Below are 26003 nucleotides of genomic sequence, written 5' to 3'. Positions count from 1 at the left end.
TTTAATGCCATATAAAATTTACCTAATAAACTTTGATCATTGTATGTCAAAAAAAATACAACTTACAGAAAGTATTTTAATTTTTCACAAGTTTCATATTCCACATATTAAAATTATTGCACTTTTGGTTGTTTTTATAAATTTTAGTTTTTCTGTAATTTCTTAAAAGCTTTCTGATTGTTGGCCTTTATCTTCCACAGAGAAGACTACAGTTTTACAGCTTACGCTACCATTTCATATTTGAAAATAGGACCTAAAGCTCATCTTCTAAATAATGAGGCGCATGTTATTACCATGCAAGTAAAGAAGCCCACACAGAGTTGTTTCAAGGTAACTGACTCTTTATATAATGAAAAAATACATTAAAGCTTATGGGATGCTTTAAATGGTACTGTGCTGGGTCCAGATGAACACAGGAGACAGGCAGGAATCTAGGCATGGAAGAAAGAAAACATTACCTTTGTTTTATTGTAGAAGTATTAAGTAACAATTTAAACTACTTTACCTTTTAATATAGACTAGAATTTCCAACCTTTTAGAACATGAAAAATCCATTTTAGTGTTGTCTAGTTTGTGATGCACCCTGCCCTCACAATATTGGTTGTGATCAACACTGGTTGAGAAGTCTATGTTTGTAGCAGATGTCGAAAACCAATGACTCTTATGCATGAAATACTCTCGTCTGCAAAGACATGCCATGTATCATTGTCTCTATGGATTAGGGTTTTTCTGACAGCATATCCCTTTAGGATAGGGCTCATATTTGAGTGGATATTTAAAGGTAAAAAAAAAAGAGAGAGACCACTAGACACTTAACTAAAGAGCTACTGGATATAGAAGGACCAGGGGGATTGTTAATCTGAAGAAAAAATGGAACAGCTGAGTTTTGATCGGAATGTTTGCTTTGTTTTTGTTGGCAGACTGAATTATCTGAAACTTGTCATTCTGAAGGAGCTGATAAAAGGAGGGAAGAAAAAAATTCAGGTAACTTCCAGAAGTCTGCAAACATGCTTCAGCGATCTAAGAATACAGGGACTAAAAAAAGAAAAATTGATGATGCAGGAGATGAGTGTTTCTAAATTTTCCAAGAAAATAGTTATGCATGTGTACACCATTATTTTGTAGTTAAAAGTTTAAGACAGTTTTATTAATATTTTATACATATGGAACTTGCCTGAAGTATTGAAGACTTCAATATTTAAGATCATGAATTATATAAATTAACAGTATAAAACGAGAAAAGTAATTTTATTATTTTTTGAGAAAAATAATTTTAATGTAAAATATTTTTATCCCTTGATATACCTAATTGTATTCTTTTGATATTAATGTTATCATAAGGAATATTTATGTAGGCTTATTACAGAAAAGTGATTTCAGCTCATAACAGCTATACAATCAGAACATAAAAGGATATTAGCAAGTAAGATCTTGCTACCTCCTTAAAGTAAAATTGTAAGCCTCTTGAAACGACAATCCTCTCTGACATTTCACAATCAAAGAATGACTTTGGTATACCAGACCAAGTTGTCAGCTAAGTAGATAAAGTAGCTAAATCTGCTCCAAAGCAGTTACACAGAAATGATTAACTTAAATCCTTACATTTACATAAGTGGTCAATTTGTGTTGGAAAAAAAAAAATCTGTAAATTATTTGATCTTTACCATTTTACTTCTATTTTAATACTTTTCCACTACTCTCATTATGACTTCTGTATTCTTAACTTCATTAAATCCATGTGGTTGTTTACCTTATTGTGACTTTCTTGTGTTACTTGGAACTTTATGTAATTCTTGAAATGCCTTTTTAAATCAAAATAATGTATATCAATATTTGGATCTAGCAGACCTTCTTCATATGATGAAAGATCCATATGATTTAAAATTAAGACAGCTCCCATCATTCTCCCATTCTGCATGACGACTTTGATGTGTTCTTGTCCTTTGGTACATCTCAGCATTAATTCATGATCTGAACCTTGGCCCCATGTATGGTATTTTCCTGGTAGTATAACCTATATACAGAGATAATAAAGTTATTCTAATGAGTACCAAAAAGGAAGCATAATATGCAGTTACACTGTGTTATTTTAGGATGACTAGCACAAAAATCTATTCACAAAATTTTATAGCTAAAAGTGTCATTCATTGGAGAGGGTGCCACAGAAAACATTTGAATGACATTACATTTATTGTTCAGATGACACTACCACACAATCTATATGAAAATTAAAAATATGTAGTAAATTAAATATGTAGGATCTGGACTGTATATTAGAGTCATGACTTAAATATTTAATAAGGAACTGAGTTATATCTTGCATGGGCAAATTATTTAACCTCCTTAAACCTTGTGTGTATTCCTCATCATTAAATTACCAAAAAAAAAAAAGCAAAAAAAAACCTACCTCAGAATAATGTAAAGAGGAGTAAATAATAAGTTTGGCAAAGTACCTGGTTCATTCTTAAGTACAGTAGCTATCACCCTTAAAAAGTGAGACTGAATCCCAAATAAATGTAGAAATGCACTAATGGGAAACAACTCCAGAAGAGATTTTTTCTCCCTTAGACCAGCATTAATACCAGGTTTGATTTGCAAGAATTGAGAAAACATGTCATTTTTCTAAAATGATTAAAACCATGTAAATTCTTATTCAATGAGAAAATCAGGTAGTTACAAGACTCACAAGCAGAAAAAGGTACTAATTTGCTTATCTATTTTACCTTATAGTTGAAAAATGTTACATGAGCAAAAAGTTCAAAGCTGAAGTCCATGTCAATAGAGTATCCTAAAGTAGCTGCAGCCATGCACTTGGCTGCGTACCGCCCCATCTGTCTAGCCTGGGTCCACAGTCTCATCTGAGATAAAAAATGTTATGAGATATAATTTTCAATGTCCTTACTTAAAAAATGCTAGCACCTTAACCTGACAAAAATTCCTTAAAAGGGGTTCAATATTGACAGTCCTTGAGATTGGTTAGATCTAGCTAGCCAGATGACTAGTTAGATTATGTTTGCCATGGAAGCAATCACCAGTCCACACTAACCAAAACTGACTTGGCTATTTGAGAATTCTATCCAAATTACTGCCCTAAAATTAAAGGAGAATACCAACTCTATATGTTTCAATAAATTCTCTATCAAAAATAACTAAAATATTTGAGGCTATACTAGGTAAGAATAACGCTAATAACCAGTCTCCTCTTGCAGAGTAAGTTTATCACACAAGAAATGACAAAGTATCACTGAAATATATGTCCCTTTTCCTAATCCTTAGATTTTTAATCCTGAGATTGAGGCTTCCAATGCAGTTAAACCTCAATGGTCATGCAGACCGATAATACTAGTTGGTGTCTAGTCTCAGGAAATCTTACCAGATTTCAGCAACCCATGTTGGGAATTCATTTTTAATTCTTCCCTTTAAAACATCATTAATTTCTCCTCTACAGTATTTTTATTATATTTCTACCAAGTTTTGTGAATCCCTGATAGAACACTGGCCCTGAGAGTCAAGAGATTTATTTTATTTTTTTAAATGTGGGGCTTGAACTCACAACCCTGAGATCAAGGCCTGAGCGGAGATCAAGAGTCAGATGCTTAACTGACTAAGCCACGCAGGCACCCCGGGAGTTAAGAGATTTAAATGTCAACTTTTTTACATATTTAATTTTTATATTTTTATTTAATTAACTGAGCCTTGATTTCTTCACTTAAGACATAAATGTATCCCATCTATTAAATGAGAATTAAATAAGCTAAGCAATTAGTTTCTTTATAACTGTGTGTGACTAATGTTCTTTCATATGCAAAAATCATACCACAGTCACAGATAGGATTTTCATTTCTGGTAGAAGTGATAATTTTTTTTTTTTTTTTTTAATTCAGTCTCCTGTGTAAACAAGGTAGGTGTGATGAAGTCATAGCCTCCCTATGGTAAGGGAGCAGAGTAAACAGAGCACAGTACTAGAAAATGGCTAATAGAAGTGGCTTGCAGTATAACACTGCCTGGACTGTTACCAAATGTATTCTAGCCTCAAAATCCCTTCAGTTTGTGTCTTGGACTATGTAAAACAAATTATTTAGTGTACTTATTTATTGCTTCTGCAAATTAAGAGACAAGGTCTATTAGATTCACTCAAAACAAGAGACACCTGTTTATTTTTGGATATTGCCTATAGCAGAATATGACACATTAAGGATATAATTTATTCTAGAGGGTTTAAAATGTTAAAAAAATCCCCACAACCCCCAACTCCTAATTGAGAGTTGATGACAGATATACCATAGAAGTGACACAGAATGACTCCAGAGGAAACTGAAAACAACCTAGCACTTTAGAAACAGGCTGAAAGCACTCTTATATGATTGTTAGCCCTGCTGTAGGTAAAAACACACAAAGTAATGAAGCTGCCTCTTAAAATACATCTAGTTCTTCACGACTTCACGCTCCATGGTTGATCTGAAGGAGTGATATCCCAACCTTTGGAGCTGGTCTTTTACCAACTGTTGCCTGGTTCATTTATCTGTGTCTCTACTCCCCCTGAGACAACCTCACCTATGACCACAGTCTGAGTATCTCTTCAAGGATTTCTGCTCCACCATTAGGAGGGCGGCAACACTGTGAGGGCAGGAGGAAGTCTACATCCAGTTGAATGGACGTGTTCAGCTGAGGAAGGCTGTTTACTATAGGAAATTTTTTCAATCCTAATTCCCCAGGGACAGAATAGGGTCATCAGGGTCCCATAGGATCATCATTTATCAATTTGGTTTATACCTCAGTAATTATTTATTAATCTAAAGCTGTGTTGTCCAGTCTGGCAGACGCTAAATACATGTAGCTATTTAAACACAAGTGCTCAATAGAGATACATAGTTAGTGACTACCTGACTGGACACTGCAAAGGTACAGAACATTTCTGTCATCGCATAAAGTTCCATTGGACAGTGCTGGTAAGTATCTGAAAATGACAAGCAAAGTAATAGCCCATAATTCTTAAACTACTGTTCCATCACTATACAATAACTTACTGAAAGGGAAAAATTCTTTGTCACAAAAAACGCTATGACAGCTTCTTAAAATAAAGAAGTTGGAAAACCAGATATTTACATTTGCTGGTAGCAACTCCTTTACCGTCAGATGGAATCTCTGCTACGAAGATGTGATCCTGGATGCTGGCTTACCTGCTGCCACACTGGGCTGGGCTGCCATGATGCAGTGCAGATGTCACCTGCAGCATAGATATCAGAGAGAGACGTGTGCATGTGATCATCCACTTTCAGGCCACCATCTTCGTCTAGATCAAACTAAACAATGTTCCTTATGAGAACACCTGGGAAGAAAAGTGAAAGATGGCTTTGTCATTTTTAATTTTTTTTTTTCAACGTTTATTTATTTTTGGGACAGAGAGAGACAGAGCATGAACGGGGGAGGGGCAGAGAGAGGGAGACACAGAATCGGAAACAGGCTCCAGGCTCTGAGCCATCAGCCCAGAGCCTGACGCGGGGCTCGAACTCACGGATTGTGAGATCGTGACCTGGCTGAAGTCGGATGCTTAACCGACTGCGCCACCCAGGCGCCCCAGTATGCTGATCTTTAATGAGAAAGTAAAAAATAGCTGCAAGTTTAGATAACTCAGCTCAATTTCCAGGGAATCAAAATGCTACTAAGACAGACCAACAAAAAAATTCTTAGACTTTCAACATCAAGAACACTTAGTAACCATGTGAGTACCCCACTCATAATTACAATATTCCTGTTTTGTGAGCTTCAAATGCTAAAAGGCAAAAAAGACAAGATAGTTTCTCTAAAAGAAATCACTTGTGAATCCATAGGTGTCAGTCCACAGTTATTTATGCTTAATCCACAGTTATTTATGCTTGGGAGTTAGAAATCTTATACAGTATTTTAAAAATATTCACAGCAGGACATAAACTTCACCTTACATTGTTGCTACAGAGAAAAGGTTCTATATTTGGAGTAACTTCTGTAGCACCGACCATGAAATTGCAGCTGTATATCTTTTCATTGGTCAATTATGTAGGCCATACCTCTAAAAACAAAAATACAAACCAAACTTTATTCTCAAATGTAATCACCACCAGCTATCTATAGCATTTCGTGATAATGCATAGAAGAAAGAAAGAAAAAGGCGAGAGAGGACTTTAAAACAACACCCCTTGGGGCGCCTGGGTGGCGCAGTCGGTTAGGAGTCCGACTTCAGCCAGGTCACGATCTCGCGGTCCGTGAGTTCGAGCCCCACATCGGGCTCTGTGCTGATGGCTCAGAGCCTGGAGCCTGTTTCCGATTCTGTGTCTCCCTCTCTCTCTGCCCCTCCCCCGTTCATGCTCTGTCTCTCTCTGTCCCAAAAATAAATAAACGTTGAAAAAAAAAAAAAATTAAAAAAAAAAAAAACAAAAAAAAAAAACAACACCCCTTGAGGGGGGCACCTGGCTGGCTCAGTCAGTAAAGCATACGGCTCTTGATCTTGGGGAGATGAGTTCGAGCCCCACGTTCACTGTAGTTTGATTAAGAAAAAAAAAAGACCTAAATAATGTCTATAAGGCACATTTGCTAAAACAATTGTAATGCAATCAATATTATCTCCTTGTTTTGGGAATAATTACAAAATAGGGCATTCTAAACATTTTTCCTTCAAATTTAAGCGTAGAACTTCTAACTAAATTTAAATTGCTAATTACCTTATAAATTCTTTAAAAATATTAATATATTGGGGCGCCTGGGTGGCGCAGTCGGTTAAGCGTCCGACTTCAACCAGGTCACGATCTCGCGGTCCGTGAGTTCGAGCCCCGCGTCGGGCTCTGGGCTGATGGCTCAGAGCCTGGAGCCTGTTTCTGATTCTGTGTCTCCCTCTCTCTCTGCCCCTCCCCCATTCATGCTCTGTCTCTCTCTGTCCCAAAAATAAATAAACGCTGAAAAAAAAAATTTAAAAAAAAAATAATAAAAAAAAATAATAAAAATATTAATATATTATACTCCATTATTTAGGTTGCAAATCACATATTCCCAAAGTACAGTAATGAATATGTGTATAAAGAAAGTTATAACCTTCAGCTCAGTCATTACATCTGGGATAGTGCACCATGGAAAGAACACAGAACATGAGCATGAACTAAAAAACAAAAATTATCACCCAAAACTAAAACTGAAATAGGTAGTAATAAAACACTATTTTCTGGTTTATGGATCATAAAACAAACCTCTTCTATAATTTAGAACTTAACACTCTAAGTGGAATACTTTGATTCAAATATAGAAAAATCTAAGAAATATTCATGTTCCTTTTCCATGACCCAACCTCAGAATGTTACCTGAGCACTGTCTGTATCCTGGGTTCCTGATACAAAAGGATTTCCTTCGTGTATCAATTTTGGTTTAGCTCCAGCACAAAAAGTTCTTATACACATACTGACTGCCATCTCCTGTTACAATGTACTGTAAAAACATAGAGCCATGAAGGAGAGAGGAGAAATATATTTATACATGGGTAGAATTTCATTTTAAATAAAAAATTCATTAAGACAAAAGCAAAAAAAAAAAATACATTAAGGTTGCCTTTCGTGATACTCAATACTTTGTTATAGCAATTGAAAATCAAAGTAAACCTGAGAACCCATTATCCAATCCAGTGAGTCACCATCATTTTAGGTCCGTGAACCATTTTGGGAATCTGGTGAAAACTAATCTTTCTCTCTTGGAGAAAAAAGGTACACTCACACCAGATTTTGCATAAAATTTAGGTAATCTCATGATATTCAGGAAGGCATGTTGACCTCAGGTTAAAAAAATTTTTTAATTGAGCATTCTGGGGGCACCCAGGTGGCTCAGTTGATTAAGCCGCTGACTTTGGCTTAGGTCGTGATTTCTGCGATTCTTGAGTTCATGCCCCGTGTCGGGCTCTGTGCTGACAGCTCAGCACCTGGAGCCTGCTTAGGATTCTGTGTCTCCCTTCCTCTCTGCCTGCCCCCCCATCCCCAACTTGCACTCTCTCTCTCAAAAATAAATAAATGTTAAAATTAAAATAAAGAAATAAATAAAATTTGAGCATTCTGATATTATACCTGGGGCAGGCCTTATTGAGAATTTCTGATCTCAATGGGAGTTACTAAGATCTAGTAATTCTAATCATATCATACCTTAATGTCTGCCATGGGTACAGGGGAGTAAAGTGTGGTAGAAAAGGTTACAATATGTCTTAGTATAAAAACATTGGAAGTACTAAAACAGTATTTAGATTCTTCTTAAGTACAAATAACAATCACTTTACCAGCAAACATGCTCCTTGATATTTTCATATAAGTGAAAAGTGTGTTAACCTTAAATCCTAGCATATACTGTTTTAGGGTTATTTATATTAATTTTTTATGTTTATTTATTTTGAGAAAGAGAGGGATAGAGGGCAAGCAGGGGAAGGGCAGAGAGAGAATCCCAAACAGGCTCACACTGTCGGTGCAGAGTCCGAGGCAGGGCTCGATCCCACGAACCGTAAGATCATAACCTGAGCTGAAACCAAGAGTCGGATGCTTAACTGACTAACAGGCACCCTTATATTAAATTTTAATATCATTGAGGCTAAAAATACACATTCAAGATCCACTGTTTTTGTTCCTTAATATCAAATGAAAACCTACATATAAGTAGTAGCCTTTAGAAAAGCATACATGCATACACACACACACACACCCACATACAACTATGAAAGATGGTGGAGTGGGAGTGGTTTACAGGTTAACATTGTGCCATGTTATAAAATATGGCAAATCATAAGACAGCACTTAATACCCACTGAGCCATTCACTATCCATTTAACTCTTTAGCTGCATTGCAAATACATAAGGCCAATAATTCAATACAGTATACTGCACATAGAAATTCTCTATGTCTTCCTGCAGATAATGTGGTTAGAATTTTATCTGATCAACAGTAGTTACAGACACCGACCAAATTTAAAAAATAATTTACATTTGGCTACTGTAAAAACAAACATTCTTTTCATTGGCTAACGTTAAATTTTTGCAAGTAGACACGAAGATAAAAAATCTCTAATTCATTAAAGAATATTCAGGACATTTAAATAAGAGAATACAGACATGATCTCATGTAGGACACTTCAAATGGTAATGGGTGGCACTCTGATTTATTCAAAGGTGCTAATATAACTGCCTCACAATTTATCAGCATACATTTGTGCCCACCTCAGTGTGCAAATTAAATGACATGGATGTCCTAGGCGATATGTACCACTATGAGTATTAGAAATTTATTCTGGTTTGGGATTCAGAGTTTTAATGTTTTTCTCTGAAAAGTTAGTACTTTTTATTTTTTTCCTATCAAGTTATTTGTGTTTCAAATGTGTTACCTACCCGTTTTCTCGGGAGAACTCCCACATTAGAGTTGCTGTAGAGAAACAACTACAAACTCTACTACTCATCTTAACCTAAGGCTCACCTGAGGATATTGTTTCTCATCTGACAACACCTTTCTTCCGACTGCCTTATTCATTCCCACATCCAATAGGTTACTGAGTCCTGCTGAGTTTATAGTAAAAATCTCACTCATATCTGGGCCATTCTTTCCAACTACACTGTCCTTGTCTTCATTCAGGTCTTCTATCATTTTGGACTATTGCAACCACCTTCTGGTTTGGTTGCTGGCCACTATCACTCACTCCACCCCACTTCATCCTCAACATTGCCATCTATCTTCCTAAAAATATATTACCATCCTTACCTTCACGTAAATTCTCTTTATTTCTCCACTGACGGTAAAATAAATTTCTTGGCATGATGTAGACAGCTCTTCACAGTCCTATTTGTTTGCTCTAGTCTGCCAATCTCCTCTCCTTATCTCTACCACAGACAGTACCTCTGACAATGTTACTCTTCCACGTGCTTTTCTTTGGGTCTTTGAACAAGCAACCTCCTTTTCCTACAATGTCCTTAATTAAGAACTCTTAATTCACCCACCTTTTAAACACAGTTCAAATATTTTCTCCTTCTGTGAGGTCCTCCAAAATCCCTAGTATCAGAGCTTTGATAATATTTCAGTGACTGTGCTTTCACATGTACATATAATTAATACATGTGCATGTCTATATTCCCTATGACAATGAGACCTCCCAGGCCAAGTTCACTGTAATGTTCCTGTTGTATCCCAGCACTTCTGCAGTGCCTAGAACATAGTAGACACTATATAAATGTTAATGCTAATTTGAAATGTAAAACCTAAAATGCTAAATCCAACTAATTATATAATCCCAATAAACTCAAAAAGTGTAAGTTTTTCTAATAATGAAACCAATGTTACTAAGCTTTATATACTAGGGGCCTTAGTAATGGTGGGAGTACAGATGGGGTCAAAAGAAAGCAGGCAAAAGCTCATCAAGACTGAACAATGGTGGGGGGGATGCCTAAGTGGTTCAGTCGGTTGAGCGGCCGACTTCAACTCAGGTCATGATCTCCCAGTTCATGGGTTCCAGACCCGTGTCGGGCTCTGTGCCGACAGCGTAGAGCCTGGAGCCTGCTTCGGGTTCTGTATCTCCCTCTCTCTCTGCCCCTCCCCCGCTCACACTCTGTCTCTCTCTCTCTCTCAAAAATAAATAAAACATTAAAAAAATATATTAAAAAAAGACCGAACAATGGACTGTCATTAAAAATCCTTTTTTTTTTTTTTTTAAATGTTTGTTTGAGAGAGACAGAACAAATGTGGGAGAAGCACAGAGGGAGAGAGAATCCCAAGCAGGCTCCATAGTGTCAACACAGAGCCAGATGCAGGGCTCAAACCCACGAACCATAAGATCATGACCTGAGACAAAATCAAGAGTCCTACGTGTAACTGAGCCACCCAGGCATCCCAAGAAAAAAATCCTCTTACATGTTCCTTACTCTTCAGTTCCTTTATTCTGGATTCTATAACCTTAATGTTGGGAAAGCAATTTTCTAACATGGTTTTCTGTGGCTCTTCAACATCAAACTCCTCCAATACGTCAGAAACCCTATTAGATCAAAAAGGTAAAAAAAAATGTATGTTTTTAAAAAATATTTCCTTTTAAGAATTTTAATAAAAATATTTTTGTTTTTATACACTACTTACTTCATGTTCATAAAACAAGAAGGCCAGCTAATTGCACTATATGCAGTGAAAAGTAGGCAAAGTCCACATTTTAAGACTTGAATTCAAGTCAGCCAAGTCACTGCACGTTAGTTTCCTAGCCTGGAAAATCAGGGCTAACTCTACTTACTTCTGCATACTTGAACCACATAGAATAGACAAGAATAGCTTGTCTATTTCCATATCCTTATAGTTTTCTCTGTCCACTTACTAGCTAACTTTATTGTGATCTAGTCTTTGGACTCTTTCCTGCTGTCCAAAACCATTAGCATCCTCTTGGGTTCACTTTTCTTCCTATGCAGCCAAGACTCCGTTGTAGATCATTTCATGTTTTGCCCAAACTTTTACTTCCTTGCTCTCTTATCTTTAACCATTAACTACCCTAAAACTCCTAATCACAGATTGAACTACCTGCTTTCTCCAGTCCTATATTCAGTGTGTGGTGGAAGGACCACACCTTGCAGACTGGCATTTGACTTCAGCTGTCCATTAAATACTACTTGGAAGACCTACCTACTCCATGGCCCTAGCAGTTCTCAACCTTTCAGTCTCAAGACCCCTTTACACTCTTAAAATGACTGAGGACTCCAAAGAACTTTTGTCTGTGTGAGTTAAACCCAGTGATATTTGCCACATTAAAATTAAAACTAAGAAAAAATTAAAATATTTAATTCACTTAAAAGAATAATAAATCCAATACATGTTAAACAGATATAATATCCTTTTAATAAAAAATAATACTTTTTTTCCAAAACAAATTGAGAAGAATGGCACTTTTACATTTTTGCAAGTTTATTTTTTTTTAATTTTTTAAAAATGTTTTTATTTATTTTTGAGAGAAAGAGAGAGACAGAGCATGAACAGGGGAGGGGCAGAGAGAGAGGGAGACACGGAATCTGAAGCAGGCCCCAGGCTCTGAGCTGTCAGCACAGAGCCCGACATGGAGTTCAAACTCAAGAACTGAAGATCATGCAGACGTTTAACCGACTGAGCCACCCAGGCACCCCTGAAAATTTCTTTAATGTCTGCACTGAGAACTGCTTCTGCATTCAAACTATTACAATATGTTAATCTGGCTGAAGTATCTGAAGACAGTTCACCCTCACACAGGTATGCAGCCTTTTCAGAGAACTGTATATTCTTCTTTGATGTTACACTAACACGTGTGGTTTCCTAAAGATTAGTTGCAATGTAGAATTTGAAACCATATCAAAGAATTTTTCATATTCTGTTCTCGTGAAAGCCATTGGTCTATCCTGAACTTTAAATGGATCTTGTAACATCACATTTGTCATCTGGACAATATTGGTTCACTAAGTTTTATAGAGATCTTCCAAATGTTAACAAATTTCAAATCACTACATTATCAAAAAAACACATTCATTATTATCACCAACAATCTCATCAGAAAATTCTTCAAGTTTCATGAGGCTCACAGTGAAGAATATGAGGTTTCCAAAATTCTGATTTTGGCTTGAAAACTCTGATTTTGTCATATTGGCTCAAATACCATCAACTGTATTCCTTATTTACTTAAACTATCTTATATGCCAGTATATACTCTGGGAAAACAAAACCATTTTAGTATTAGCTTCGAAAGAATTTAGAGGCTTAACTTACCATTTTTTTCCATCATTTTCCTTCAGCTACAACCTTTTTCTTTTTCACTTTAAACTTCTTGAAAGAATTTTCTTAAATCATCCTCCACTTCAACTCCACCATTTTCTATTTCTCTCACTACTATACCGTTAAAACTGAGCATGTTCAACCAAAAAACTATTAGAATGAATAAATTAATTCAGTAAGTTCCAGAGAACAAAATGACATACAGAAATTGGTCTAGTTTCTATACGTTAATAACAAGCTATCAGAAAGAGAAATTAAGAAAACAATCCCATTTACAACTGCATCATACAGAATAAAATACCTAGGAATAAATTTAACCAAAGACACAAAGAGACCTGTACACTGAAAACTATAAGCCACTGATGAAAAAACTTAAGAAGATATACATAAATGGAAAGATCTATCATGCTCATGGTTTGGAAAAATTGATATGTTAACATGTCCATAGTTCCCAAAGCTATCTACAGGTTCAATACAATCCCCACCAAAATACCAACAGCATTTTTCAAAGAACTGGAACAAAGAATCCTAAAATTTGTATGAAGCCACAAAAAGACCCTGAATAGTCAAAGCAATCTTGAGAAAGAACAGAGTGGGAGGTATTATGCTCCCCGATTTCAAACCATACTACCAAGCTGTAGTAATCAAAACGGTATGGTCCTGGCATAAAAAAATGGGACACACAGATTAATGGAATGAAACAGAGAGCCCACATATAAGCCCACACATAGATGGCCAACTAGTCTATGACAAAGGAGGTAAGAATATACAATGGAAAATTGTCTTGGGAAAACTGGACAGCTTACATGCTGAAGAATGAAACTAGACCACTATCTTACACCATATACAAAAATAAATTCAAAATGGATTAAAGACTTGAATATAAGATGTGAAACCATAACATTCCTAGAAGAAAATATAGGCAGTAAGCTCTCTGACACCAGTCTTAGCAATATTTTTTGAACCATTTTCCTCAGGCAAAGTAAAATGAAATGACATAAAACTAAAAGGCTTTTGCGGAGAGAAGGAAACCATCAACAAAACGAAAAGGTAACCTGAATGGGAGAGAATATTTGCAAATCACACATGCAATAATGGGTTAATATCCAAAATATATTTAAAAAACTTATACAACTGAATAAAAAAAAACTCAATTTAAAAAATGGGTAGATTGAACATTTTTTCCAAAAACATACACATGGCCAACACACGTCGACACATGAAAACATGCTCAACATCACTAATCATCAGGGAAATGCAAATCAAAACCACAATGAGATACCACCTCACACCTGTCAGATTGGCTGTAATTAGAAAGATAAGAAGTCACAAGTGTTGGTGAGGATGCGGAGAAAAGGGAACCACTGTACAGTCATGGTGGGAATATAAACTGGTGTAGCCACTATGGAAAACACTATGGAGTTTCCTCAAAAAATTAAAAATAGAACTACCATATGATCCAGGAATTCCACTTCTGGGTATTTATCCAAAGAGAACAAAACACCAATTCAAAGAGATATACGCACTGCTATGTTCACTGCAGCAGTATTTACAATAGCCAAGGTAGGTGAGAAACCTAAGTGTTCACTGATAGACGAATGGATAAAGAAGATGTGGCATATGTATATAAATATTCAATGAAATACTATTCAGTCATAAGATAAAGGAAATCTTGACATTTGTGACAACATGAATGGACCCAGAGGGTATTATGTCAAGAGAAATAAGTCAGAGAAAGACAAGTACCATATGATTTCAATATCTGTGGAATCTAAAAACAAACAACAGACTCAAAGATACAGGAAACAAACAAACTCAGGTTACCAGAGTGGGAAGGGGTTGGGGGTTAGGGGGTGGGAGTGGCCAAAACAAAAATTAAGAAGAACTAACTTCCAGTTATAAAATAAATAAGTCAGAAGGATGCAATACACAGCACAGGGAATATAGTCAATAATAGTATAATAACTTTGTATAGTGACAGAGGGTAACTATGCCTATTGAGGTGATCACTTCATAATGCATATAAATATCCAATCACTACAATGTACACCTCAGTAAGAGAATATTGCATGTCAATATTCAATAAAGAAAAAAACCCTGAGGGGGTGCCTGGGTGGCTCAGCTGGTTAAGCATCTGACTTCAGCGCAGGTTATGATCTCATGGTTTGTGAGTCAAAGCCCCGTGTCAGGCTCTGTGCTGACAGCTCAGAGCTTGGAGCCTGCTTCAGATTCTGTGTGTCCCCCTCTCTCTGCTCCTCCTCTGTTTGTACTCTGTCTCTCTCTCTCTCTCAAAAATAAATATTAAAAAAAAAAAAACCCTGAGCATCTTCCATTCACCTATACATCCTTAAAACCCACCAGATTCTTTTTAATATCATCTTATTTGAACTTTCTATAATACTTGATAATATTACCACTCTCTCCATCTTTCTTTTCTGTATATACTCTGCAATTTATTTACCTACTTTCTCTTTTCATTGCTACATCTAGCTCTCAAACCTTTTTTTAAAAAGTAATCCTGCCACTCAACATGGTGCTCAACCTCAGGACCTTGATCAAGAGTAGCATACTCTACAGAATGAGCCAGCCAGACACCCCTGAAACTTCTTTGTACTACTACAATCACCTTTCAACTGGCCTTGCAGTCTCATTTTAACCCCTCCCCCAAGTGCATTGTAACTAATGATCTTTCAAAATGTATTTGATCACATTAGGCCACTGCTCAAAATCATCTCATTACTCGTAAGTTCTTGTTACATTTTCATCAAGGCTTATAAGACCCTTCATGTTCTGGTCTCTGCCAACCTTCCCAGCTTCATGTCTGATCACCTCCCCAAGCACCATGTTCTTTAAGCTTTGCTGCTCTCAGTACTGCCATGCTTTCCACCTAAGATTATATCCTCGCCTCCCTTTGAACCATCTAGTTCTTCTTGTCCACCTGGTGAACTTTTACTCATTTTCTACATTGAGACAAAAGGATACCTCCCCCCTAATTCATGCCCTACCAACTCCACTGATATCCTTAAGCTGGCAAACACATTGATGAAATGATTTATTTACATGTCTCTTCCACTAGCCTGTGAATCCCTAAAAAGGAAATACAAGGCTCTGTTTATAATTGACTAACCAGCCCTTAGTACAGTACCTGGATAACAGGTGTTTACTTTGTGAAAAAACGGAAAATAGACACCTAGGATTGAAAGTGTGAAAACAACTCTCGAATTTCCTGCACTACTTCTGTGACTTCAGTGATTGCTTATGTTTACTTTATATCCACAAAATAGTCCTTTTTGGAATGTATATATTTGGTCTGATTATTCACTATAATCAGAAAACTATTCCCCAGCTGCATCTATTCCCTTGTTGGTTGTTTTATAAAACATTACTGGAGATGAAATCTCTTCTATCTTGGAAATTCAAAGTATAGGAAACAACATGAGTTCATCAATTATTTACGATAAACTAAGGCTCTGGCATCTACGTGGAAGCTGAACTCAATCAGCTAATTAAGAAAGAAGGGTGAATGTTCTGACCAAGTACTTAATCAGTTTTAAACCCTCTTGTCTGCTCAGGTTAACTATCACCACAGTCTGGTTCACTCAGCTTTGGGGTCCCCCCAACAACTTGTCCCCACTTCTCCCTGCGCCTAAGGCGAACCTTGCGAGGTACTAAGAATTTCGCCCAAGGGCCACTACGCAGTCTCTAATAACTGAGACGAAGAAGGAGTGCGGGGGGCGGGAGAAAAGGCAGCGGCTATAGAGGGATCTGGAACGAGGACTTGGGTAGAGGCGGGAGGATGCCTTGAGTGCCACCACCTGAGCCGGGGAAGAGGCGGAACTGTTTGCGGGTCAGCCTACCTGCTTAGTACCGGTGACACCCGCGATGCCACCTCCAACCACCACAAATTTCCCCGCCTCGAGAGAGGGCGTCCTGCCTCCATGAGGTCAGACTCCTAGTGGTTTACTGACCGCGGGTTGCCCAGGCCGGAGAGTTTGTACTCACAGCGCTGGAGCAAAGATGGGCGGCTACTTCCGGTGCCTGTGCCTTAGAGTGAAACTCTGAGCTACGGGTACCCCGTAGCTCACACTTAATTCCTTGCGTATCCGCTTCCGGCTGCAATTCGGAAGTGCAGAGACATCTCTGATTCTGGGGTTTCATTTTACTGTTACTACCACTGACTGTGGTTTTTCCACGTTGATTTAGGGGAAGGGGAAAAAGAACTCAAAACAAAGCAAAGAAGACGGGTCTCCAAGAGAAGCTTGGCAAATTGTCTAAACACAAACCAGAGTTCTCACAGGACAGAACACTCTCAGAATAAATGAACTGCCCTGAAGTTTTCACTATTCATTCCTGCGAGAAACTTGGCATAGGGACAGTTCTTAAACTCTTAATGACGTAGGCAGTATCATCCTTCCCAACATTTCGCCTAGCAATCCAAGGTTGTGTATTTTGGAAGCATATTATTCATGACATATTAAAGCAAAGCAATACTAGTGAATTGCTCTCAGAAGTTATTTCCGTTTACAGTTTTGACCTCGGCTAAAATTTCCAGTACTATAGTGAGTTGCTCGCCATTTTGTCAAAATAAATTAACGTTCCTCCCAATTTTCCAGTAAATAGCATGTGTGAAGTCTGAATTAAATATTCCCAATCTTAATTTTACTGCTAACACCTTTCTGTGGTATTCATTTGTTTTGAGAAGTGGCTAATTTTTAAAAAAAATTTTTTTACCATATGCACATTATTAGAGTATTCACTATTTTTGTTATTTACTCTTGCCTTTGCTATCTCATATAATATTTTCCCTTGGGTTGTATTATAATATTAAGAGGGTACAATTTCTCTAGCTCACTCTAAAACTGGTAATTAGAACCCCCGTTTGATTCTTTGAACTCTGGAAATAACCATTCTATATAAACAGGAAAACCTGCCATGTAATTACTGATATTTACTGATAACCTAACAATTACTGTGCTTTGATTTAATAAACTAAATAGTAGGCAGTTCAATAATGATTCTAATTCCCACTACTAGCTTAGACAACCAAACAAAATATTTATAGGAGGAACTAGTATTTTAAGCCATTGCAATCCAGTCTTGTTTACTTCTGTAGCTTCTTATTTTCACATAATCTCACTCACACTGTGCTCTAACTAGATTGAACTATGCTGGCAGCACCCAAGATATGGTATGTTCTTTCTGTTGTTGTTGTTTTTTGTTTTTTTTTTTAATTTTCAAATGTTCGCTTGCTTGCTTATTTAATTAATTAATTAATTAATTAATTTTTGAGAGAGACAGAAAGAATCTTAAGCAGGCTTCACACTGAGCATGGGCTTGTAGGGCTTACTCCCAACACCATGGGATTGTGACACGAGCAGAAATCAAGAGATGGATGCTCAGCTGACTGGGCCACCCAGGTGCCCCTGGTTTGTTCTTTCTTATCTGAGCATTTGCACATAACTTTTTCTGTGATGCTCTTCCTCCAACTAATTTTCCCTAGCTAAATCCTCACTGACCTTTGGTTTCAAGAAGCCATCACCTCCCCTAAGAATCTTTATTGAATATCCTTAAGACTGAGCTAGGTGTCCTCTCTATATTTTTCAATAGGACCTTGTCATTCGCTGAATTTAGATTCATATCACTTTATTTTAAAACTACCTACTACATCTCCTGACTCCCATGCATCACCCACATAAACTCCTTAATCTCGGGGATTATTAGTCTCCCTTTGTATCCTCAATTTTTAATTAGTAATGAGTGCTTAATATAAATGTCCTGAATGAACATGTAATTAGGTGGAGCATGGGACTGCCTGGAAGTTCCCTCAAGACCTTTCATTCATTTTCCAAGGTTAAGGTCTTCCTGTATATTATGAAAGCTACTCCCCCTTTAGGATGGGCAAAGAGAAGAATAGACTGGAACTCAAGTTCCCAGAGGAAATGGAGAAAGGCCACTGGGATGAAATTATTGTTTAATTATTTTGATGTTTAACTTTTTCCATTTTGATGTGTAAGGGAACATTTTAACATCAGCTACGTTGAAGATAAGAGAAATTCAGGTTATTTTCTAATAAATAAATAGAATATTTCCCACAGCTGGTTATTATACTAAGGGAAAAGTAAGGAACAACACTTTATATTTATATTTTTTGTTTATTGAAACCCCTTGTAATTCCTATAACACAAGTGAAGGTATAAAGAAGCGTATTTTCCTGAAAATGAAAAAAAAAAGACTAAATTATGGCATCAAATAGATGTGGCTAATTCATTTTAGTTGATATAAAATACTGACATTATAATTAGGTTGTATTAAGGGGTCCCTGGGTGGCTCAGTCGGTTAAGCGTCCAACTTTGGCTCAGGTCATGATCTCACAGTTTGTGAGTTTGAGACCCACGTGTGGCTCTGTGTTGACAGCTCAGAGCCTGGAGACTGCTTTGGATTCTGTGTCTCGTTCTCTCTCTGCCCCTACCCTGCTTGTGCTCTGTCTCTCAAAAAATAAATAAACGTAAAAAAAATTTTTTTAGCATTAGATTGTATCAAATAATTTTATGTATTTTAGAAAGAAAAAAATTATGTTGTATACAAGACAGATTTGCATGAAAGTTTAAGTAAATTTATCCTTTTTAGTCTGGAAAATACTTTCAAGTTTACATGAAACTTTGGAATTCCAGCTGTCAAAATGATCTTCTATCAAATCATGCTTGGTAGCAACAATGATTCACATTGATCATGCCAACTCAAACATATCAAGATACAAGTGAAAAGAAATTGGCATTTCATCATTAGAAAATGGGAGACACAAATTTAACTGATTTCTGGTTAGGTTTTGGTGAGGTCATTTATTGTGTGGGTCACATTTTGAAGAACAATGTTTTAAAAAACATTTTGTATAACATGAAGTTTGTTATTGTGGCTGTGAAACTGCATTCATAGAGGGAAAAGATTTTCCTCAGAAAGATGAGGCATTTATTTAAAGATACACATCAGCTGGCTGTGCAATGATTCATTTTTTGACATCTTTGAAGTAATCTAATGTATTACTGGTTACAGAATAGTTACAGCATCTGGTGTTTGTGGAGAATTGGGCAACCATTCATTTCCTCCTTTCTTTTCCCCCAGCTATCTGCCCCAGGAACCTACACTATCCTTTTTTTTTTTTTAATAGGAATGTTAATGTTAATGCCAATTATCAGAAAACCATGACTTATGGAATCAAAATGTAATGATCTTCCTCACATTAAAAAGGTAATTTTGAAATGTGTCAAAATATTATACAAACCTAACAATATTGTAAAACGTAAATAAATCCTTTACCAGTATTCATATTTCCCTTTTACATCTCTAGATCCTTTTGTTCTCTGTCCCATGATGATCCATTTCTTTCACCTGTCCCTAAATGTACTCATTTCTCAAAACCCTATTCTCTGTGAAGTTCTCTTGTCTTTCTATACTGTCTTTTTAACACATCTGCTCCTTGTGGCCTATTGAATGTCCATCACTCCCTTCTTCTTTACTAACAAATTCCCAGTTTTGTAAATTGACAGTGTGCTACCTAAAAATAGCTGTCTTTCCATACCCTTTTGCTGCTGAGGTGGCCATGTGACACATCCTGGCCATTAAGTAAGTGGAAGTGAGCCAGAGATTCAGGAAACCTTTGTTCTCCTGATACAGGTACTGCTAGTTCCTCCTTTTCTCTTTCTCCTTTTTCCTGTCCAGAATGTGGATGTGAGATTAGGGGTAAAGACACCATCTTGTGACCATGAGATCAGAAATATGAAGATAAATATATATTTTCTAATGATGTAAGGGGAGAGATGGAAAAACCCTCCTCTTAAGGCTAAATTGAGCCCCTTTCAAAACTCTGGATTGCCTGTCTCCAGCCCTCTTGTTGCTTAAGACAAATAAATCTATATACTTAAGCCACTATTAGTTTTCTGTGCTTTTTGCTGAACATATTTCTAACCTAGACCTCTTTTATTTTATTACCTAAGGGCAGAAACATTTGATTCACTCCTGTTATATCTTACAGCTATATATATTCCTATTGCTCATCTCTGACTAACTTTCTATGTGCTATTTGAAAGAGTACAAAACTGAAGGTAGTATTTTATATTGTTTTCAAAGTCAAATAAATTGCTTTTATAGTTCAAAGGAGTTCAATGATTTATTGTGGTATTTCTCACTGTGATTTATCTGCAACATTTTGCTGTAGGCATGATGTGATTTATACTTTGGGGACCCTCCTGACAGTTTGATTTTCTTATACCATTCCTGACTGCACTGATGCCAATTCATGTTAATCGTTCCTGCAAATCCAGTCCAAATTAATCTTTTCGTAAATTTACCTTGTGAGGGGCCGTGTCATATTTTATCACACACAGATTTCAGTTTACTACCTTTTCTACATTGAGGTTGCTTAGCAATGAGCAAGAAGTAGGATACCATACAGACTAACGTATAATTAATACCTATATGTATCCATATGTATGTACACATCTGGATCTATATCTGCATGTCTATATTTATGTCTAAGTCTGATTGAGATATCAAATAGGTACATAAATACAACTCTTTCCAAGGCAATGGCTTTATCCCCCCCTCCCAAATATCATGGATCCTATTTAATAATTTAATGTAGTGAATTTCTAAGTCTGAATATATTTATTTAGTTTCATAAAAGTTTGTATTAATCATAATTAGCTATATATGCTCAATAAGCTCAGTAACATTTACTTCCATAATGAAAAACATAATGAAGTGAATTAAGAGAAGTACATTTAGGTTACACAAATGGAAATAAGCATGATCATTCTGATGTCATTTAAAAGTTTAAAAATAATTACACTTTCACTGATTTATTAATTTAACAAATATTTACTGAGCATTTGTTATAAGCCAGACACGGTTCTTGGCACCTGGGTGATAGCTGTGAATAAAACAAACAAAAATTTCTGTCTTACCAGTGAAAGACAGATAGTAAAATAAATAAAATATACAGAGCTGTATGTTTAAAAGTGTTAAATTTATGGAAAACACTTTGAACAAGAAAAGTGGGATGAATAATACATGTAGAGTATTACAATTACATTGCAAACAATGTAAAATTGTTTACAATTTTAATCAAAGTGAAAAGGGAGGTCTCATTGAAAAGATGGTACTTGAGCTAAGACATGAAGGGAGTGAAAGATCTATATGAATGTCTGGGAGAAAAAGATTATAGGTGATGGGGCAAGGACAAGGTAGTGGGCAGTAAGTCAAAGCCCCCTAAATGGGAACATATCTGGCATGAACAACGCAATGCCAGCAGGCCAATCTAGCTGGGGAAGAGCCCCAAGGGGGAAATAATAAGATATGAGGTGAGAAAGGATCAGGGAAGTGATGGACAGATTAAGTAGAGCTTTGTAGGCCATGAGAGAACTTTGGAATTTATTTAATGAAATGTAGAGTCATTGCAGGGCTTTGAACATAAGAGTGACCTGCTCTGAAGGCAAGGTTAAGAGCAGAGACAAAATGCAGCAGGTGAGAGGAGATGGTGCCTTGCATCAGGAAGAAGTATTTGTATTCTAGATATATTTTGATGAAAGAATCAACAGGATTTGGGGAGGTTGACCATATACTTTTATATTATACTAAACATTTCTAAAATAGAAAAGGGATGATGTTATTAAGTATTCCACCAAGACAAGAGACATAAACCAGAACTGTCCTGGAGAAAACTGGACATAAAATCATTACAGATATTAGTGACCTTGAAAAAGCTTTTTTCTTCCTCCCATTGCAGAACAATTTCTGCTCTTCTTTCTTTTCAATCCCACCCCAGTCAGGCTTTGCCCCATAATCCACAATAAGTGATCCATTTTGCAATTGTTTGTCCTGGCTCAGAAAAATGTCCTCCGGGCAAAATCAGCATTGAATGCCGGGAGAGATGTGTTGGAAGAGAAAGAGAAGCAAGTATTGCTCCAGGAATAGTTCTTGCTTAAATAGAAGAACAAGAGATGGAGAAATCTGCATGTAGAACAAGGGTACATATGTGTGTATGTATGTATGGACATATGTATTTTGAGTGAGAGAAGGGGCAAAGGGAAGATCAATTCTGTTTTGTGCATGTTAACTTTAATATGTCCACTAGAGATCCATTAGAGATGTTGAGTAGACATATATCTGAAGTTTAGTAGTAATACCCAGGCTGGATACATCTGTTTGGGAATGGTCTGCCTGTGGGGAATGTTTATAAGCCAGTGAACTAGGCAATATCCCTGAGGAAGTAAATATAGATGAAATAGAGAAGAAGACCAAGGACTGAGTCATGAGGTATTCCAGTGTTAGAAGATCATGCAGAAGAGGGGGGTCCTTCAGAGGAGACATAAATAAATCACCCATAAGATAGGAGGAAAACCAAGAAATATGGTGTCCCGGAAGCCAAGTGAAGAGAGTTTCCAAAAGAAAAGAATCATAGACTTTGTCAAATGCCACTGATAAGTCAAATAAGAGAAGACGGGAAGATGTCCGTTAGATTTAGTGATGGAAAGGTCGTTGGTAGGTTGACCATATAAGTTATCATTCAAAATTGACTTTTCTAAAACCAAAAGGGAGGGTGGATATAACTAAGACAATAAGAGCAAGTCAGAACTGACCTGGGTAAGACTGGACATAAGTTAATCCTAGTCATTAGTGACCCCTTTACAGAAATACTACTTCTTTTTTCCTTTTCTCTCTTTTTTTAAAATTTTTTTAATGTTTATTTATTTTTGAGACAGAGAGAGACAGAGCATGAATGGGGGAGGGTCAGAGAGAGAGGGAGACACAGAATCTGAAACAGGCTCCAGGCTCCGAGCTGTCAGCACAGAGCCCGACGCAGGGCTTGAACTCACGGACGGTGAGATCGTGACCTGAGCCGAAGTTGGATGCTTAACCAACTGAGCCACCCAGGCGCCCCTCTTTTTCTCTCTCTTTTTTTTTTTTTTATATGTTTTTATTTATTTTTGAGACAGAGAATGAGCAGGGGAGGGGCAGAGAGAGGGAGACACAGAATCTGAAGCAGTCTTCAGGCTCTGAGCTGTCAGCACAGAGCCTAACGCGGGGCTCAAACTCACAGACTGTGAGATCATGACCTGAGCTGAAGTCAGACGCTTAACTGACTGAGCCACCCAGGTGCCCCTCTCCTTTTCTCTTAAATTTGACCAAGTCAGACTTTTGCACCCACATTTTATAGAAATTGATTAGTTTTGCAATTGTTTATCTTAGGTAAAAAACAAATGTGTTCTGGACAAAAGCAGCATTGAATGATTGCTAGGATTACATCATATTGTATTTTCTGCTAGATTTTGATTTTAGTGGATAAATTTACTTCAATGTGTAAGTTGATCTGATTTACCTAGGTCAAGAGTCAGCAAACTTTCCTTGTAAAGGTCAAGATAAAAAATATTTTGGCTTTGCAGGACATATGGTCTCTCTCATGACTACTTAACTCTCTCATTAAAGCAGCAAAGCAGTTATAGAAAATATGTAAACAAATTAGCCTGACTGACTTCCCATATAACTTTATTTATGGACACTGAAAATCATATAAAATTTTCATACTTTAAAAATATTAAGCATTTAAGGGGCGCCTGGGTGGCGCAGTCGGTTAAGCGTCCGACTTCAGCCAGGTCACGATCTCGCGGTCCGTGAGTTCGAGCCCCGCGTCGGGCTCTGGGCTGATGGCTCAGAGCCTGGAGCCTGCTTCCGATTCTGTCTCTCCCTCTCTCTCTGCCCCTCCCCCATTCATGCTCTGTCTCTCTCTGTCCCAAAAATAAATAAACGTTGAAAAAAAAAATAAATAAACGTTAAAAATAAATTAAAAAAAAATATTAAGCATTTTATATGGAGATAATGGAAGATCACATGAATTTGTAGGAAATACTACAGAAAAATCTATGTTCCCTTTACCCAGGTTTCCCCAATGGTAACTTCTTGAAAAACTATAATACAATATCACAACCATACAGAACATTTCCATCACCACAGGATTGTCCATACTTCCTTTTTATAGCCACACCCACTTCTCTGCCACCCTCATGATGCTTTAACTCCTAATAACCACTAATTTGTTCTCTACTTCCATAATTTCATTATTTAAAGAACTTTATAAAAATGGAATAAGACAATAAGTAACCTTTTAGGATTGGCTTTTTTTTTTTCACTCAGCATAATTCTCTGGAGGTTCATCTAGCTTGTTGCATTTACCAATAGTTAAATGTTCTAAGTGGAACCCCCCTTACCTCTTTAAATCTTTATATATGACTGTTCTATATTCTGTGCCTGAAATTTCCAGTATCTGTGGCTCTCAGTAGTCTGATTCTGTTTATTTCTCTGACTCTCACTCAAAGGGATCTGTCTTTCCACTGTGTGTGGAGCTAATTATTTTATCTTAATCATGAAACTAAATTGAGGAACATTTTTCTGCAGGTAGGATTTCTTCTGCTTCTGTGGGCACCTGGGGGCACTGCTGACTTGGAACCTTCCTCTAGAGTTTTGGCTCAATGACGGAGACTCATGTTTAGTTTCCCTCTGTTGCTTGTGGACTATGGTATAGCATCCCAATACTAGTATTGCTCTTGTCTTCATCCTTAGAGCAACCCGGGTGTAGGTTGGGAATGGATAGGGTCATAAAGTTTACCATTCTTATATACCTCCTCTACCTTTATAGACCCATGGCATGTTGAAAAAAGTATGTTTTCTTTCCAGACGCTGGAAGTGTTCTTGAAAAGATATTGTGCAGTGATACAGTCTCTAAGTGCTCTAATCTGATATATTACTGGAAGCAAAGCTCAACATTCTATTTCTATAAGTTTATTGATTATCCTTACATTTCAATACATATGTACATCGTACTGTTCTAAATGTATGTTTTTTCACCACCGTCCCAAACAATTCAGGAAATTTACCATGGTTTAACTTCTTTTTGATATGCACCAATTCCTATCTTATTCATAGTTTTGGTCATCGAGCAAGTATACTAGTTCACATAGTTTTTATTTTTTATATTTTGTTTTAAAAATTTTAATAAGTTATTTTTATAAGTGTCAAAATTACACATGTATAAATGTCAAGTTTTACAAAACTTGCAACAAAAATATAGCATGTGTTAATTTTTCCCATTTCCAAATACCCCTTATTAAAGAAAACTATTTTTAATATTTTTCACTGTTTTTTTTTTCTGGTAATTGGCTTTTTTTTTTTAAACTAAGTAACTGGCTTTATGGTTGTTA

General features: G+C 36.7%; 2 protein-coding genes across 6 annotated transcripts in view; one reads left to right on the top strand and one right to left on the bottom strand.

Moving 5' to 3' along the window:
• Positions 1–1754, top strand: part of RECQL (RecQ like helicase) — a 57373-nt gene extending 55619 nt beyond the window's left edge. For both annotated transcript variants that reach the window (XM_030321901.2, XM_032593934.1), the window contains 2 exons: positions 201–330; positions 921–1754. In XM_030321901.2, the coding sequence (XP_030177761.1) occupies positions 201–330; positions 921–1079 (289 nt within the window). In that variant the 3' untranslated portion in view covers positions 1080–1754. The remainder of the gene's footprint in view (positions 1–200; positions 331–920) is intronic.
• Positions 316–16803, bottom strand: LOC115518431 (pyridine nucleotide-disulfide oxidoreductase domain-containing protein 1-like). 4 transcript variants are annotated; one of them, XM_030321904.1, is made up of 6 exons: positions 16611–16749; positions 7329–7452; positions 5181–5329; positions 2724–2858; positions 1751–2014; positions 316–431 (listed from the first exon to the last, which is right to left on the bottom strand). In XM_030321904.1, exons 3-6 carry the CDS (start codon positions 5259–5261, stop codon positions 363–365), a joined length of 549 nt encoding a protein of 182 aa, XP_030177764.1. In that variant the 5' UTR covers positions 5262–5329; positions 7329–7452; positions 16611–16749; the 3' UTR covers positions 316–362. The 4 variants fall into 4 exon arrangements, with proteins under 4 accessions (XP_030177764.1, XP_030177766.1, XP_030177765.1 ...); XM_030321907.1 differs by having other exon boundaries at positions 347–431; positions 1849–2014; XM_030321906.1 differs by lacking the exons at positions 7329–7452; positions 16611–16749 and adding an exon at positions 16756–16803.
• Positions 16804–26003: the final 9200 nt, after the last annotated feature.

Source organism: Lynx canadensis, chromosome B4 (genome assembly GCF_007474595.2).
Source record: "Lynx canadensis isolate LIC74 chromosome B4, mLynCan4.pri.v2, whole genome shotgun sequence".
Taxonomy (NCBI): Eukaryota; Metazoa; Chordata; class Mammalia; order Carnivora; family Felidae; genus Lynx; species Lynx canadensis.
This window is presented reverse-complemented; position numbering and strand designations above follow the sequence as displayed.